Source organism: Eulemur rufifrons, chromosome 2 (assembly GCF_041146395.1).
Source record: "Eulemur rufifrons isolate Redbay chromosome 2, OSU_ERuf_1, whole genome shotgun sequence".
NCBI classification, from domain to species: Eukaryota; Metazoa; Chordata; class Mammalia; order Primates; family Lemuridae; genus Eulemur; species Eulemur rufifrons.
In genome coordinates, this window is record NC_090984.1 from 30443377 (window position 1) to 30462088 (window position 18712).

General features: G+C 43.5%; 1 protein-coding gene across 1 annotated transcript; it reads left to right on the top strand.

Annotated features, from left to right (window-relative positions):
• Nucleotides 1-28: 28 nt before the first annotated feature.
• PDCD7 (programmed cell death 7) lies at nt 29-12640 on the top strand. Its single transcript, XM_069458875.1, has 5 exons — nt 29-899; nt 3111-3249; nt 9249-9485; nt 9752-9839; nt 11559-12640. Exons 1-5 carry the CDS (start codon nt 30-32, stop codon nt 11680-11682), a joined length of 1458 nt encoding a protein of 485 aa, XP_069314976.1. The 5' UTR covers nt 29; the 3' UTR covers nt 11683-12640.
• The last annotated feature ends 6072 nt before the right edge of the window (nt 12641-18712 follow it).

Sequence of the window (18712 nt, forward strand, 5' to 3'; positions counted from 1 at the left end):
CACTCCACAAGAGAATCTTCGTCGGCAACATGGCCCTGCCGCCCTTCTTCGCCCCGGGTCGTCCGGGCCCGCAGCCTGCGCAGCCGCCGCCTCCCGCTCCCTTCGGCTGTCCGCCACCGCCGCTGCCCTCCCCGGCTTTCCCGCCGCCTCTTCCCCAGCGGCCCGGCCCTTTTCCGGGGGCCTCCGCCCCCTTCCTCCAGCCTCCGCTGGCTCTGCAGCCCCGGGCCCCCGGGGAAGCTTCCGGCGGCGGCGGCGGCGGCGGCGGTGGGGCCTTTTACCAGGTGCCGCCGCCGCCACTGCCTCCGCCGATGCCCCAGTGCCGGCCCTTCCCGGGGACCGACGCCGGCGAGCGCTCGCGGCCGCCGCCTCCCGGCCCGGGGCCGCCATGGAGCCCGCGCTGGCCTGAGGCGCCGCCGCCGTCCGACGTGCTCGGGGACGCGGTCCTCCAGCGCCTGCGCGACCGGCAGTGGCTGGAGGCGGTGTTCGGGACCCCGCGACGGGCCTGCCCGGTGCCGCAGCGCACGCACGCCGGACCCAGCCTAGGCGAGGTGCGCGCGCGGTTGCGCGGGGTTCTGCGCCTGGTGCGGCGGCTACGCGGCCTGAGTCAGGCCCTGCGCGAGGCCGAGGCCGACGGCGCGGCCTGGGCCCTGCTGCATGCCCAGGCCGCGCAGCTGCGCGCCGAACTGGCGGAGCGGCTGCAGCCGCTGACCCAGGCCGCCTATGTGGGCGAGGCACGGCGGAGGCTGGAGAGGGTCCGGCGCCGCCGGCTGAGGCTTGGCGAGAGGGCCCGGGAACGCGAGGCCGAGCGGGAGGAGGAGGTCGCGCGGGCAGCGGAACGCGAGCAGGAGATTGACCGCTGGAGGGTGAAATGTGTGCAGGAGGTGGAGGAGAAGAAGCGGGTGAGAGCAGCGGACGCTCATGGGGTTAGGGATGATGATGGTTGGAACCTGAAGCGGCGTGAGACTTTAAGCTGTCATTTTCCAGGGCTAAGCCTCTGTTTCCTTATCGGTAAAATAAAATGATAGATAGTATTTCCACCTCATACCTCTATGTTAATTGCGTGTTGATGACGTATGATACGCAAAACAAAAGCTCTAGGTGCGCTGTAAGGTTCTGTAAACAAAAGTAGAGGATTACACGGTGCATTGCAGGAATGATAGGTCTTCTCTATCCTGTGCCAACTTCTGTCCACTTACTAACATTCAAGACTGTCTGAGTCCTGTGTCTTGTACTGCCCTAGGTGATTTTAAGAATACAAAATATAAAGCGCTTGGGGGGCCCTACTTCAAGGAGTAAATACCCCCATTGGCTGATAAGGCAATTTTTTTTTTTTTTTTTTTTTTTTTTTGTAAAGAGACAGAGTCTTATTTTGCCGCCCAGGCTGGAGTATAGTCGTGCAATCATAGCTCATTGCAGCCTGGAACTCCTGACTCCAGCAATCCTCCCGCGTCTTCCCAAGTAGTTGGGACTACAGGCAGGTGCTACCACGCCCGGCTAACTTTTAAATTTTTTTGTAGAGATAGAATCTCCCTGTGTTGCCCAGGCTGGTCTCAAACTCCTGGCCTTAAGCCACCCTCCCATCTGCAGAACCTGGGGATATGAGGTTTAAAACTTGTAAACAGCTGTTTATGTTTTTGAGCACTTACTATGTATAAAATAGGAGCTATGCTAAAGTTCTTACGTATGTCAGATCTTGAATCTTTATAACAACCCAGAGAAGTAGGAGGTATTATCCAAGTTTTACAGATTCGGAAACTGAGGGATAGAGAGATTAACTTGCCAACAATTATACAACCAGTTTGTGTCAGTTTCACTCCATATTTGAGCCCAGGTTGTCTGAGTCCAAAGCCTGTTGATCTCAAGCTCTTAGGTAGGGCCAGGGTGAAACTGGAAATTGTTCAAATAGTTGTTTAAGGCATTGTTGTTAACTTTGAGTGCCTCTGGGGTTCTCTTACCTCTTCCCTCCACTCTCCGCAATCAGCTAATGTCTCCTGCTGTCTGCCACTGCCCTAGAGTCTGAAATAACTTTGCTGTGAAGTGTATTGATGGCAAACTTTCTCATTGTACAATCAGGAATATCACTGCTTTAAAGGAGAATGTCTGGAGAGGCAACACTGTAACCTGAAGGAGTTTGGGTCAATTCAGCAGACGTTATTAATGAGGGCCCATGTTGTGCCAGGCCTAGTGCTGAATGGTGGGGATAGACATAGCCTTGTTCTTAAGGGGCTTAGAGCCCCATGGCAGATCATGTCAGTAAAGCATGGTGTGTGTTAGGATTTCAACTGTAGGTGCTGTAGGAGCCCAAAGAAGGGATATGTAATCCAATGGGGGAAGCTTTCTGGATGTCATAGTGACATCTGAGCTGAATCGTGAGGGAAGTATCAAAGCCAGGCGAAGGCAACATGAGCAGTTCCAGGCAGAGAGAATACTCAGACAGTGAAACAGGTTGGTATTGTCTGTAATGGTGGAATTACAGGCACTTATTTGACAGATGGAAGAGAGAACTTTAGACAAGAGGATCCTCTCTACCACCCATGGTGAGGATATTGGCCATGGAGTCGCATGAGGAGTGGCTTGAGGAACTGGGTTATTGACTCTGCATGTGAACCAACTCAGGAAGAGTAGGATAGTGATCTTCAAATGTTTGGAAGGTCATGTGGAAGAAATCCTTGGGACTTTAGAGCAGGAGAGTACAAACTGTGCATAGATCACCACTAAGAGACTTTTGTAGAGTTCTCGGCCTTTCCAACCGCATTCCTTATCTTCCCTGGGAGTCTGTTTTTAACAGAAGAGTCCCAACTTAACAAGGTAAGTGGGACACAGATAATCCCTGGACCACACTTTGAGAGACACTCAGGAAGAAACAAAAACCAGTGCTCATGTGGAGGATGCAGAGAGGAGAGGTTCTCCTTTAAGATGAGAGTTACACCACCAGTAGAGGGGATAATTCCTTGGCATGGAGGGGGTTGTGTAACACCCAGGAAATTGGGATGTAGATTCAGTAGAGTCTCTTGTAACGCTGATCCTTTGAAATCTAACCACCAGGCAGCTGTTCTGTACTGTGGGGTTGTTCCTAAAACTAGGTCTTGTGTGCTTTGTTTCTTCTCCAGGAGCAGGAACTCAAAGCTGCTGCTGATGGTGTATTATCTGAAGTGAGGAAAAAGCAAGCAGACACCAAAAGAATGATAGACATTCTTCGGGCTTTGGAGAAACTGAGGAAACTGAGGAAAGAGGCTGCAGCAAGGAAAGGTAACTGAGTTTGCATTTCTTCCCCTTCTTTACCCTAGTGCCTCCCCACTCCAAATATTATTGAAGGGAAAGTACTTGAAACTTCATTGTTTTCACCCTGTAGTGTCACTGGGCTTGTCAGCAGTAGCCCAGAAGTTTTGAAGCAGGAAGCCTCAGGTCTTTAGCCTTTGGTAACTAAGGTTGAAGGTTGGAAAGAGAGGCAGATGTGGGAACCCCCTGCACTACCTTCCCTTTGACTCATCATTCCTACCCTAGGCATTCCTGTTCATGCTTGTCTGAATGTGCTTGCCGTGGTTGGTCAACTTTGCCCAGGTGCCAAGCTGAAAGCTTTCCTACCCTTATTGATGCACCAGAAAGTTTTGAAAACTTGGCATGCTCCTTCAGATACATTTCAAACCTGAATTATTGCAATTTGAAGAGGTATGAATAATTGGACAGAGCAGGGAGTGCCTTGCAGACGGCATAGATGTCCCCAGCTTCCCTGCATGTCACTTTTGTACTCAGTAGACCTCACTGGTCTCCTCTTGCCTCTGGAGGAAGCACCACAGGTAGTCCAAGTCTCTTCACAAAAGTGTGTTTCAGCAATGCTGGTTTTCTAGAAGTTACCCAGTTGTGCTTTCCATTTACCTGTCTGGACCTTTGCTCTTGTGTGGGCCCTCAGTCCCATCTTCGCCATTTTAAGATCTCACTATCCTTCAAAACCAAACACAGAGGCAACATTCTTCATTCTTCCCTGATCTGGGTTGAGGTGACCTCCTGTTCCTTCTCACTTGAGTCTGGTGTGGACCACATGCTGCTGCCTTATGTAGTAGATTGTAGGTCCTGGCATTCACCAGAGGTATTTGAGAGTACACAGATTAGCAAATGGCACTCTAGCAAATCATTTCCCCTGTGTGGTTTATAATATAAATGAAAGCTGATTCTTTTAGACTCTTAATAAAGTTTTGTTGGAATGTGACCATTGTGCGTTCCCCCAGGCTCATTCAGTACGTAAGTGATTGGCTTCTGTGTGCCAGCCTTCAGTGTGGCTAATGCACAGTTTCAGGCCTCAGACTCAAATGGCTCCACTGTGGTACTTTTAGGGCACTAAAAGGCAGAAGTAAGTCAGAAGGGAGTTAGCATCTGCTGTGTCTACGCGTCTCTCTTACTAGAAAACAAAACCTGAGGGCTACTATTTAATATTCCCTCATCCCACCTCCTCTATGAGGTGAGTGCTCAGTAAACCTTTGCCAAGTGGATTTACTAACATTTCTCAATATTAGTCTTCTGCACTTTGATCCAAAAGAAGGAGGGAATTACAGGAGAATTATGATCTACAAAAGTAATCAGCCTCTGGAATTAACTGACTTGAATGTTAAATGATTTGGTCACTAGCAGTTGGTTACACATGTACTTAAGCAGAAAACAGCTTTCTAACTTCCCTCTTCAAGATGTGTGTACTCTGAGCAAGTGCTGGGAGATGCGGCTGGTTATGTAAACAGGCCACGTTGCAAACTGTCTTATGGGCCAGTCTAGAGTTCTTACCTATGCCTAAAGCTGTGGGGAACTACGGAAAATTTTTAAGTGGAATGAAATGATGACAAAGATCAGTGCCAGCAGAGCAGAGAAAGATTTGGAGCATCTGGGGAGAGGGAGAAGGGGAGAGAGACTGGAAAAGCTATTGTAGTCTGGGCAGGGATAGTATGGGAGCATGAGCTAAGAGTTAGTGTATTAGAGAAAAGTAAAGGAATTTAATAGATAAAAAATAAAATATAGAATAAAGGCGGGTTGTGTATACATGTAAATAAATATCCTAGGGGAGCCGAAGGGTAAAAAATGACTTCCAGGTTCTAGCCTGGTCTCCTGAATAAGTGATGATACCATTCCAATTGAGCAGGAAAACAGAGGAGGAGGAACAGGCTTGGGCTTGACCAGTTCATTTTAGGACCTGTTGAGTTTGAGGTGCCTGGGGTACATTCTGGATAAGAGTTCATTGGCATGTAGCCGTGAGTTGGAATGACCTTAAGGAGTTTGTATAGCGTGAGATGAGGGCAAAAAGAAAATCATAAGGAATGTCAAAATCAAGGCAGATGAAGAAGAGACTACAAAAGAGACCAAGAGAGATCAGAGACATAAGAGGAAAAGGTAGACTCCTGGAGGAAGAGGTAGACCCTTTACCTCCTTCTGGAAAGTGGCAAATGTTCGCAGAGATTGTGTGGTCTTAGAAAGTTTACTCAAACTTCTCTGCATCTTGGTTTCCTTATCTGCAAAAAGGAGATAATGGTAGTACCTACCCATGGGGAGTTGTGAGGATTACATTAGGAAATATGTATAAAGTACTTAAAACAGTCCTGGCACATAGTAAATGCTATATGTGTGTTTCATATTATTATTTTTATTATCAAGTAATATAAAGTCTAAGAAACATCCACGGGAATTAGTACCCAGCAGGTCATTAGTGACCTATGCTGGGGGTATTTCAGTGGAGTGATGGAGGTAGAAGCCAGACTAGAATAAGAGATAAGAAAAGCAAACAGTGAATTCAACTTATTAAAAGATTGCCTGTGATGAAAAGGAGTGAGCAAGATCAATGTCTGGCAGGGGTGGCGGTGGTGAGAGGTGTTGTGTGTTAGGGTCATGGGGAAAACTTGAGCACGTTCAAATGCTGGGGGAAGGAATGAGTAGAAGGGGAAGGGTCAGAAAGAAGCAGGGGGGATGGTTGATGGCTCAAGGTCCCAAGCAAGGTTGGAGACTCAGATCCCAGGTTGGAGGGATCTGAAGAACCTATCTTCCACAGGCATGACAATGAAGGAGGCGAGGGTGGGTAGTGACGCAGGTGAGTGCATTCGGGGGCAGAACACTGAGGGATATTCTGCCTGCTGGTCTGTTTTCTCTGGAACAGGTTAGATGGTTTGCTGAGAATTGGGAGAGAAGTAGGGCTTTAGGAGAGCAGTGAAGGTCTGAAATCACTGCTGTGAAGAATGGATGAGAGCCAGCCTGAAACCCATGGAAGATGGTTGCAGGGAGGTGCTGTGGAGCCAGCTGACATACCTATGTATTGGCACCAGGCCACACAGTCAAATGAATTCTTCCAGGGGCACCCTGCCGCTGGCAGGTGAGTAGAGAGCATAGTGCTGTTGGGATTTTGCTTTATGGGATGACCACAGTTTTGGTGAGAAGGAGAGGAAGGAGGATAGAATCTGGTACATCAGGTCTGGAAGTTTTGGTAAAGCTGCCAAACAGGTCTCTGGGGAGAAGGAACTATTAATAAAAGTACTGGAGGGGCCAGGCGTGGTGGCTCACGCCTGTAATCCTAGCACTCTGGGTGGCCTAGGCGGGAGGATGGCTCAAGGTCAGGAGTTTGAAACTAGCCTGAGCAAGAGCGAGACCCTGTGTCTACTAAAAAATAGAAAGAAATGATCTGGAAGCTAAAAATATACATAGAAAAAAAAATTAGCCAGGCATGGTGGCACATGCCTGCAGTCCCAGCTATTCGGTAGGCTGAGGCAGAAGGAGGATTGCGTAAGCCCAGGAGTTTGAGGTTGCTGTGAGCTAGGCTGACACCACGGCACTCTAGCCTGGGCAAAAGAGCAAGACTCTGTCTGGAAAAAAAAAAAAAAAAAAGTACTGGAGGGGAGAAAGTTGTAGTCGGAGAAGAGAATAATTGAATTTTAAGACTTTATAGAGGTGGAAAGTTTTTTATGAACGTGCCAAGGTCCAAAGACTGGATGAGGCCCCAAGGTATGTGTGGCTGAAGGGGAATAGAGGCAAAGGCATTGGTGTCTAGGCTGCAGGACTAGGGGAATGAGTGGTAGACGTGGAGGGAACCTAGACGGTGCCAGTACGTGGAGTCAAGAGGAAGACTGGATAAGGAGTGCCATTTCCAAGGGACTGTGTCAAGTTGACCAGGGAGTGATCATCAAGGGGTTGAGGGAGATGTGGGTGGGTGGCCCAGGCCCAGCAGCCTGAGATGGGAAGCAAGCCACATCTCCTCATGGGGTCTGCAGGCACTTAAGGGCTGATGGAGTATCAGTGTATTTTTGCTGTACCAGCAGATTTTAGTAGTTACAACGGAGACTGAATGGCATATAAAGCCTAAAATATATATGATCTGTAACGGTAAAGAAATGAAACAAAACCATGAAATTATTACAAAGCAACGGTGACAGCTTAAATTTGTCAGCGTATAAAAATTTTGTGTATACTTGGAAAATATTAGCCTGACAACTTAGTAGAAGATGAATTTGAGTTGTAGAGTTCCCATAGTTGAGAATCAGTGACTGTAAACCTGTTTAAGCAAAGCAGTTAAGAGAAAATGATCTGGAGAAATATTAGCATTGAAGGTGAAGGTAGGAGAGTTCCACAACCACTTATTTCTAGTGGTTGAAGGAGAAAAGAATCCTACCCCCAAATTAAAACTTCACAAGTGATAGAACTACCTTAAGTGTCCAGAAGTAGATACTTAAGAGCTTGTTAAGTATATTATGATACATTGATTTGATGGAATAGGACAGAGCCATTAAATAATAATGAAGACTGGAAAAGAATAGAGAATCGACATGAGGATGTGGAAATTGCATACATATTATGTTGAACTGTATGCAGTTGCTAATAAATGGACAAAAAGACAAGAAGAGAACATGGGAAAGTAACTTTTTTTTTTTTTTAAATAGAGAACGGGGTATCAGTCTTGCTCAGGCTGGTCTCGAGCTCTTGAGCTCAAGTGATCCTCCCGCCTCGGCCTCCCAGAGTGCTAGGATTACAGGTGTGAGCCACCACGCCCGGCCAAAAGTGGTTGATTGTAGTAGTGGGATTAGGATTTTCTTCTTCCTTGTATCTGATATTGTTAAAATGCTTGGGTAATAAATACATTTTCCTTTAAAATCTTCAAGGACTCAGCATTTTGGGAGGCCGAGGTGAGAGAATTCCTTGAGGCCAGGAGTTCCAGACCAGCCTGACCCCATCTCTAAAAAAAAATTTAAAAAGTAACCGGGCATGGCGGCACAACTGCTAGGGATCACTTGAATCCAGGAGTTCGAGGCTGCACTGAGCTATGATTGAGCCACTGTACTCCAGCCTGAGAGACAGAGTGAGACCCCATGTCTGAATAAAGAAATCAGCCAATCAATCAATCAACCTCCAAGGACTAACAGGATAGATCACACCCACATTACTCTGCATTGGATCACCCAGCAGCTTCAGCAGCTTTTATATTGCAGGGCCATTACAGTTGGGAGTGCACAACTGTAGTCCACCCAAGTATTCATTAAATTTAGATTTTTTTTTTTTTCCTATGAAACTGTATGAAAAATTTTACACAAAAGTAGAACACCTAAGTACCCATGATCAACTATGATGCTATTATCACACCAAAAGAAATAGCAATAATTCTTTGATATCACCTAATAAGCAGTCTATAATCAAATTTTCCCAATTGTGGCTTTAGCCATGTTGGCAGCTGACCTCACAGTTAATCAGGGTGACAACAATCTCTGTTTTCCTCGGACTGAGAGGTTTCCTGGGACATGGGGCTTTCAGTGCTAAAAGTAGGCAAACTAAAACAGTTGGTCACCCTGCTGTCAGCAGCAGACTGTAAGGTCAGTGTGGTTAAGTGTACCTCCTTCTTCACCATCCAAGTGTGCCTTCCCAAAATTCAGACTCAGAAGGAGACTTGTTAATTAGTTAGGTCTGGCAGTTGATTATTAGGGAATTTCACGAACAATGAAGTTAAGACAAGTTCCTCCTTTTAGTGAGTTCACTGTCCCAAGTGGAGACTCAAACCATTAGAAAGAAACAAAGTCAAAAGTTAAGTGGTGTGATCCAGAGGGAGGACTTAGAGAGAGTCTGGGTAGGGTTAGTAATTAGAGATTCAAAAAGATCAGATTGAGCCTTAAAGATTGGGTAGATTCCAAATTCTAAGCAAATTTATACCATAGGTAGGACTTTGAGTCTGCTCATTAGAACATGGATTTGGGAACAACAAGTTGTATCTAAAATGCCATTTGGCTCTTTTTATGCAGGGGTCTGTCCTCCAGCCTCCGCAGATGAGACTTTCGAGCATCACCTTCAGCGCCTGAGAAAACTCATTAAAAAACGCTCTGAACTGTATGAAGCTGAAGAGAGAGCCCTTAGAGTTATGTTGGAAGGAGAACAAGAGGAAGAGAGGAAAAGAGAATTAGAAAAGAAACAGAGAAAAGAAAAAGAGAAATTTTTGCTTCAGAAACGTGAAATTGAGTCCAAGTTATTTGGGGATCCAGGTAAGTCTCTCTGTAATCAGTGGAGAAAAGCAAAATACTACATTGACAGCTGTTGCCATGGGTGATCTCAACTTAAGCTAAGAGGTGGTAGGTGACAAATGACGCCTTCAGATTTGAAACTCTAAACTGGATGGATCATGGAACCTGTGGCTACAGATGAAATGCATTTGATCCCATTGCCATAATCATAGGCTCAGTCCCCTTGCCTTGAGAAACACTCTAGATATCAGGTAGGATGACGTGCTACTGTGCCTTTTCTCTTTCAGACGAGTTCCCACTTGCTCACCTCTTGCAGCCTTTCCGACAGTATTACCTCCAAGCTGAGCACTCCCTGCCCGCGCTCATCCAGATCAGGTCAGAGGGGCCGGCTGTCTGTGTTGCCTTTCCCTTAGGTAGCAAGAAGTGCTTGATGAAGTGCTTGCGTTGTTGAGGTCTATTACTGTATCTTTTTTTTTTAAGTTCCTTATGGGATTATAATGTTTCCAAGTTTCAAGGATGCTGCCTACATCTTGTTTGGTCCTCATTAATCCTTGAGAAATAGATGTCCCTATTTTAACGGGTAAAGAAACTGAGACTCAGGCTGTGACTTGCCCTTTTGTATTATCTCATGTTATAGCTGTTACATTGATTTAAAGCATTGGCTTCCTTTTTCTAATTCTCTAATGGTGCTAAACAGACCCAGGAAAAGAAACCCTCCCCTGTGACTTGCCTATGGAAATTGCTTAAGACCCATGCTGACTTCTGAGCTCTTATAGGTCAAAGCTCAGTAACCTGGAAACAAGGATGCTCATCTGAATCTACAGTTACTAATGAGCTGGGTAAAGTTTTCAGCTCTCTGGGTCTCACTTTCCTCACCCGTAAAATGAAGATAATGGGCTAGAATGTGGCCTTCAAACATTAGCAGCAGCATTCTTCCTGAGTGCTGTCTTGTGAGAAATCAATATGTATAACAAATTGAATGAATGGGTACCCCAGGCAGTTTAAATCTGTGGTTTCCTGTAAGCACTTTGTTGTTTCTAGACTTCCCCAAACATCCACTTGGGGCCTAGGGGTCTTTAAAGTATGGTTTCTAAATCACCACAGTAAGTGATCTCGGAGGTCCCTTCCAAACTCAACAATTTGTGATTCTCATGCAAGAATGCTCTTTAGCATACCCAGTTAATGTTCTGGGAAAAGTTTATTTTTGGCTAATATATAAGTTTTAGCTTTAAAGATAAGTACAGTCGATTCTCATTATTCATGGCAGGTATGTTCTATAATGTCTCAGAAAACACTGAATTACAGAATACTAAACCATTACTCCTGAAGGCAACATAGGGTTAGGTAGATTCCTGTGAGCCCCTGGTAACAACATTTTTGTCAGCTGATTAATACCTTGTTTTATTTGTGTTTCTGTTTAAAGACATCTTATTTAATATATGTTGTTGATTCATTAACATTGAACTCACAGTTATAGAACTATAACTCATGCCTGTATGAAGCTTATCCAACATACTTTCTACACAAGGCACATCACAGCCACCTTGCACTTAGGAACATTATACTTAGGGGGGCTATTTTAAACAGTGAAATCATCAATGAAAAGCACAGAAATGTGAAAAACGTGGCATTAAATAGACCGAGAAAAGGGCATTAGTTTACAGTATGAACTGAAAACAAGAAGGCAGAGGGAGTATTGTTTTCCTCAGCTGGGAAGGTACATTTTGATGACTCACATTTTTCACCACTTGGCATATTTGCAAGTGACTGTGAAAGCACCACAAGTGATGACTTGGGGGTTACAAATAAATTTTAGTGAGTAGGTAAATTTGCAAATACAGAATCTGTAAGTAATGAGGGTCGACTGTATAATTATTTAGTTATCCATAAAGTTATAAGTTCTTCAGAGTTTTTCCCTTTGTGTGTGCATTTAAGAAATATAACTTTTGCATAATTTCTAGTAATCAGGTTCTATAGCTAATTAGTACATCAGTCATTTGAAAACTAAGTACTAGCAATAGAATACTTAGTTGCTAAACATCTTGCTTGGAATAAAACAGAAATAAACAGTTGTTCTACAATGTTCTTATTAAGGCATGATTGGGATCAGTACCTGGTGCCATCTGATCATCCCAAAGGCAACTTCGTTCCCCAAGGATGGGTCCTTCCCCCGCTCCCCAGCAACGACATCTGGGCAACTGCTATTAAGCTCCATTAGTAAAGATGCTCCAGGAATGTGGTCCAGCCAACGCTGTTTCCAGCTCTAAATATTAGTGATGCTGCCATCTTGTGCTGTACACTAAACCACAACTTCTAAACTCCATGTGGCATTGCCCTGTCCTGATGTTATGCTTTCTTTCTGTGCTCTGTGCTAGCCAGAGGTGCCTCTTGAATCAGGAGATTAATATGGTTCTTCAGGAAAGGACTTAGGTGAACTGAGGTTATTACCACAAGAAGTGACCTTGGTTCACCACATTTGCCTCTGTTTTAAGGGGCTTGGTCCAGAATGACTTGTTAGTTTGCTCTAACTTCTTTGTGTGGTGATGGGTAAGTACACTCAGTTCACTCAGATACTCAATACAGATGTGCACTAATTTGATTTAGCAGCCCTTCCACCAATAGTGAGTATGAAAGCAAGCTTGATGCAAAATCTCCTTACCCTTCCTACCCAAAGAGCCCTCTTAACTTCCAGGAGGAAAGCTCAGAAATCCTTTATCTTCAGTTTTGTTAATCTCAGTTTTGGTGCAGCTTGGAAGGCTGCTAGTTAGGAAGATGGCAGTGACTGCAGGCTGGGTTGCCGGAACAGATGGTGGCCTAGTCTTAGTATTCATGTGAACTCAGAAAATCTAGAGTACCTGTACCTAAATTGGATTGTGTCTTAATGGACGAAGGCTGTATTTTTCCCATGTTAGAAGGATCCTAATGAAAGCCCCTGTTTTTTAAGTTCCTAGGGGTCTAGTTCAGAATCCCCAAGGATGGAAATTTATTTCCATATGGGAGTGGGACCTTAACCTCACTCAGTCACATTGTAGGAGCCAGTATAGCTGTGGAATTTTCTTGGGAACTCAAACTTCCAAAAGCATCCATGTAGTCAAAGCTGGGGAAGAAGCAAATAAAAGTAATAGAATTTATTTTTTATATTCATTAATAAATGCTGTTGTGCTTGCAGATGATCAATCATATAACATGTCATTTTTTTCTTTTCTGTTTGGTTTGGTTTTTGCCAATTATTTTGCTATTTATATTTCTGAAAAATTAAATAAAAATCATTTTTATTTTTTAGTTTGAGCGTTTGCCCCCAATTTGTTACCTTCCAAATCACTTAACACACTTTCACATTGTTGAAACACATTTTCACTCCAAAATTCAAATTTATTAAACAGGCATTTGCTACAGGAAGGTGACTCTCAAACACCAAACTCTGCAAAATCCAGTTCTGGTAAGCAGGAAAGGAAACTATCAACTTTGGAAACGATATTGTGTACTGTAGTTGGAAGCTCTTGGGACAAGATGCTAATGTCTTTGTCCCTTTTCTGTTAGTTTGCATTGTTTAATATATACATTATGCTTTATAGAGTTAACAAGGAATGAGGGCCACATGTCTCCAGCATGTATACCTAAGCTTATAAATCTTAAAATCTGATATGATGAGCCTCATATAACCACACAGCCCTGTGTGCCTTTTTGTTAGAAATCTCTGCTCTCTGATGAGATGCAGAAAGAGTAGAAATAAAAATATGAATCGTATGATGTATGTTTGGTGTCTGGACAGCCTTGCTACGACGACATCTGCATTGATGGGGACAGGGAGTGTGATGGAGGGACTGAGGAAAACTCAGGCAGCAGAGCCCAAGGGGAGGGTAGTAGCATTTAACCACAGGTGGAGAAAAAACCCTTCCCTCCTTCCTCTCATTTGGCCTCTGCAAGGTGTTAATAAAATAAGTATTATTTTTGTTGTTTGGTTGGTTTTTATTTTGTAAGCTTTTCCTGGTTTATTGCCTGTGTGTAGTGGTAGTGGCACCAGCCACTGGTTCTTTACAGGTTTAGAGAGACTCAATAGTGCCTTTAATGAATTGAACTTTCAAGAATATGAGCAATATCATCATAATCTTACCCCATAGTCTTTTTTTTTTTAAACTTACTGTGGAAAATTTCAAATACATTCAAACATAAAGAGAATAATATTTTTTTCCATATACCCATCATGCAGCTTCAAATCATTGTCAACTCATGGCCAATCTTGTTTCATCTGTACATCCGCCACTCACCCTGGATTATTTTGAAGCAAATCCCAGACATCAAATTACTTCATAAATATTTCAGTATGTAGCTTTAAATGGGTTTTAAAAAGTTTAACCACAGGACCGTTATCACATTTAAAGAAATGAGTAACTCCTTAACATCACAAATACCCAGTCATTGTTCAAATTTCCCTATCTCATAAATGTTTTACATTTTGTTCAAGTCAGAATCTAAATACAGTCAATATGTTGTTGGTTGGTGTGTGTTAAATTTCTGATAATCTCCAGGTCTCCTTCCTGCTCCCTCTTATGTACTTTTATACTCTGTCACTTTTTCTTTTTCCCTTGCAATTTATTTCTTGACAAAATAGTTTTTCTAAAGAGTTCCCACGGTTTTGGTCTTGCCAATTGCTTCCTTGTGATACCATATCCGTCCATGTATATCCTATAAGTTAGTGTTTAAACCAATATGGTAGCCACACACAGCTGTTGAGCACTTGAAATGTAACTAGTTTGGGATGTGCCATTACATAGATGGCTCACATTATGTTTCTATGGGATAACACTGATCTAGAAACTTGATCACATTTAGATTGGAATTTTCCAGCAAGAATATTTCATAGATGTGATGTGCGCTTCCATTCAGGAGGCACTAATGTCTGGTTGTCTCTTTTTGTGATGTTAGCAGCCACTGATAAGACCTAGATTCATGAATTCATTGGGGCATTGAAAAATAGAGTTTAATTGTCATTCTTCAGTTATTAGCTGGAATACTTCTAAAAAGAGAAACTTCCCCTCATCAACTATGTGATCCTGGAGTACAATTTATATAGAAAAAGCAAGAGATAAATACTTGGTTCTCTTTATTTATTAGTTTTCAAAATAATGACCTGGTTCCCCACCATCCTCTAACGGTAGCCAGTGAGTTTTGTTTGTAAGTATAATTATGAGTTTGGATCTTATATTTTTTTGGTTCATTGTTATCTTTATTATCTAATCTTTGGCCAATGGGAGCCTCTTCAGCTAAGCTCCTGAGTTCCCACACAATCCCAGTATTCTGTCCCAAGCTTCTCACATACATTTCCTCCCCCAGACCTGGGATCTATCATTTCTCCAACAAGCCCTGGTTACTCTTCAGTGGAGAAGGTATTTACAAGACTACAGCCGGCATGATAGGAGTGCTTGTTATTGTTGGTCGATTCTTGTTCCTTTCAGTTAACAGAACCAGGAACTCCAATTGTGTTGGGCCTTCAGCCCTTTTCTAAATCATGTCTTTTTTATACATTTACTTAAATTCTTCATATATAGAACATGAATGAATGGAAATAGAGAAATAAAATCATTCATAGACTAACCAGAAAGTTAACCAATTATATGTTGATTCATCATATCCTATATGCAAGACTATTCTTTAATTTCCTAGGAGGAGAGACCCTGGCCTTGTGAAAAACTCTAACAAAAGCATATATTTTTAATAAATTAGGTAAATACAGGAGAGATTAGAAGGCTATGAGAGAAATAGATTAGTTATATGTTAAATACTAAGGGTACTAAACCCAAGTAGCTGAGTTTATGATGTCAAAGAATTTGCTGCCACAAGCTGAACAAATTAATCACTCTAAAACCATTCATGTTCCTATGTCCACGTGACGTTTGTAACAAGAAGCTTAGCGAGGATTATACCATCTGTTGTAGCAATTCACTTCTACCGTGCTTTGAACACAGGGAAGTTCTGGCAATTATAAGGTAAGTACAAAGTATATCTTGTTCCATTTAAATAAGTATAATATGCTATATATAAACAGAATGTGAATGCTATGAAGTATTAGTAGTGATTTGGAGAATAGTGATTAAATGGGACATTTCCAACGAAAAATGTTTTTAATGCTTAGAACCAATAAACTATTCTCATATAATGAGCTACTTACCTTTGTGTGAATCCACACAGTAGTTCCTGACTTGCCACATCTGGCCACCCGTGAAGAATTTGTTTCCAGTGGAGATTCCATTTGCCTTTTGAAATAAACTTGGTTTCTGATAGTCCCTGAAACAAACTTGAGGTCTTTGAGGCAAGTGGTGGTAGAGGGCATGACCATGCAGAACAATAGACGCTTTGCTCAGCTTTATTCATCCATGCCTGTCAGAATCTGGGTACCAGGATTTGAACTGTTCTTTGGGAAATGGTCTTTAATTTGCCATTTTCCAGGTACTGCAGTTAGATGCTAGAGACATAAACAGGAAAAAACAGGATTCCTGCCCTCCTGGAGTTTGAGTCTAGAGTGGAGAAGCTTAATGATTGATTATACAGATAGTCATTAGTTATAGTTGTGGTAAGTGCCACAAGGAAAAGTACTTCCTAACCAGTTTACATTTTTCATTGTCCAAATATTGAAGTTCCTATTGAGGCTAAGCAAAATACCAAATACTCCCTAACCTCATAGAAAATACAGGTTATGAGGAAGACAAATATTAATCCAGCAATCATTAAAAGTATGCTGAATGCTTTGAAGGAAAGGCATAGTTCTATGAAATGATGAATTAGGATTTTTTTTCCAAACAGAGTTCTGTAATACATTTAGGTGAAATAATAGAAAATATCTATGTAACATATAGTAATGGTAAGAGTCATCATTATTCATTTTGCATATGTATATGCTAGGTCACCAAGTGTACTATGGGTCACAGTAAAAAAAAGAAAATTCTAGAGTGCTGGCATGTATCTGTAGTCCCATAAATAAAAAATATTCCTGAAATCCACCATGCTAGGTAAACCTAACCAAGTTTGGGGGTCAGGGAAAGCTTTTTTGAGGAAGTGATGTTTCAGCTGAGCTCTGAAAAATGAACAGCTCTTAATATAGTTGGGAAGAGACAGGGAAGAACACAGCGAGTATCTGAAACAGCATATGCAAAGGCTCTAGTGGGCCAAGGGACCACAGCAGTTGAAGCTAGCACGGCTGGAGTAAGATGGGCGGCGAGGAATCCGGGACCAGACATTGCAGAGCTTCAGAAGGAGTTTAATTTTTATTCTGAAAGCAGCCAGGAGCCATTGAAGGGTTTTAAGCAAGGAAGTGGCTTTAGTTCTGTGTTTTGAAATGATCTCTCTTGCCTTGGCATGTGGAACAGAATTGTAATAATAGAGCATGTGAAGATACATGCAGGCCAGTTGTCCAAGTGAGAGATACTCTAACAGGGGCTTGGATTCCCATGGTAACAATGGAGACAGCATGACGTGTCTGGAGTCAAGAGGTTTGAGAGATAAAACTCGGCATCGGTTTTGAGATGGGTGATGGCAAAGGAGAAAAAAGTGTCAGGGGTGACACTGGTGTACCTGGCTCAATGTCACCATTCCTTGAGACAAGAAACCGTCTGGTGGGGAGAAGCAGTTTGGGAGAGAGAAAAATCAATTCACTTTTCATATGATGAGTTTGAGACAGCTTGGGAGAGATGCCTTGTAGGCAGTTGTGTTTATGAGTTTGCTCTCAGAAAAGAACTAGAGAATTTGTGTGAATCATTGGTAGGTAATTGAAGCTGTGGGCAAGGATGAAGTCATTTAGAGAGTATTAATGCCATTGCCTGGGCTCCACCTAGACCAATTACCACAACTTCCACCCACCCCACTCCCAACCCCTATGCTCAGATGCAGCCAAATGGGCACAGACCCATGCACTGGTGTTTGAGAAGTCCTGAGTTACAGTCTGATGAAGCATGCACAGCCTTGCTTTGCTAAAGTTCCCACCCCACCCTACACCCTCAGGCCTATTGCAAGCTTTCTCTACCACCTACTGAATAGTCAGCACTCTTCCTAAAGCTCAAAATCCTCCCCCACTGTACTCAGGCGCACCGCCCGCCCCTTTCAATCTTGCCTCCCACTGCTTCCCAGCACAGATCGCTCACTCGCTTGAGTCAGCAGCTGCTCATCCCCTCACTCTGCAGCTTCCTGCCTCTGCTGCCTTGCTCAAGCTCTCCCTTCCCTGGAGTCTTGCTGTCCATCTGACCCTTTCCCTGCTCACAGACTGCTCCAGGGTCCAAGTCAAGTCCCATCTGTTTCCTGAAGCTTCTCCAATTCCCATAAGGATTAGAACACTCCTTTCCTCTGGAGAATGTTATCACTTAATGCTCTGTACCTCTCAGTTCGTACTTAGCACTCGTTGAGAATATGTTCTAATTAGATCATACCTTTCACTGTAGCCCTTGCCGTTCTTAAGAGATATGTTGCCAGAATCCTCAACCTCTTAAATTATTCCCAAAGCAAGTATAGGGCTAAGTGAAGAATGCCTACTAGGATGCAGATGCTGGGTGGAAGATGGAGGAGACGGGTGCCCTATACCTGCTAAGTAGATAGGCAATTCACACCTGGTCTCAGTAGAACTATGGCCCTTCCCCATAGCTCAGAATTCAAATGATAGCTGAAAATGTGAATAAATAGATCTGAGAATGCCAAAACTTGCTGAACTTTCCTGTGTCTCCTATAACACCCTCTACGTTCCCTTATAAAAGAACTGGCTGACGAGGGAGATAATTTATTGGTTACACTGGGACCTGCCTGATCCTGTACCATGAAGGCAGCATGAAGAGCTGCTTCCTGACATGCAGTGAGACTGGCTCCAGGCGCGGGGTGGAGAAGCCTGCTGAGTCTTAGGTACAGTAAGACACTGACAAGAACAGGCAGCTGGGGGAGGAGAGGAGGGAATTAAAGGATTTGCCCCCTGCCTTCATTTGACCTGTCTGCACTCAGATTACCCACCCTGCCTCTCCACATGGTGCTCTCATGTGGGGAAAAGGATGACCGCTGTGACCTCAGGAGCAGGGCTTTGCGTCATCCTGGCAGGGGTGACAGATTGTGTTGAGCCAGATGCGCTCCCTGGTAAGCCTGATTGTTTGCAGAATGCCGGACTGCAGCCAGGAGTCTAGATTTAATTATATATTCTAGGCAGTCAAGAGCTTAAATTCTATGTGAATGAGTTTTTTCCTTTTTTTTTTTTTCCAATGCAACAGGCTTAATATTTA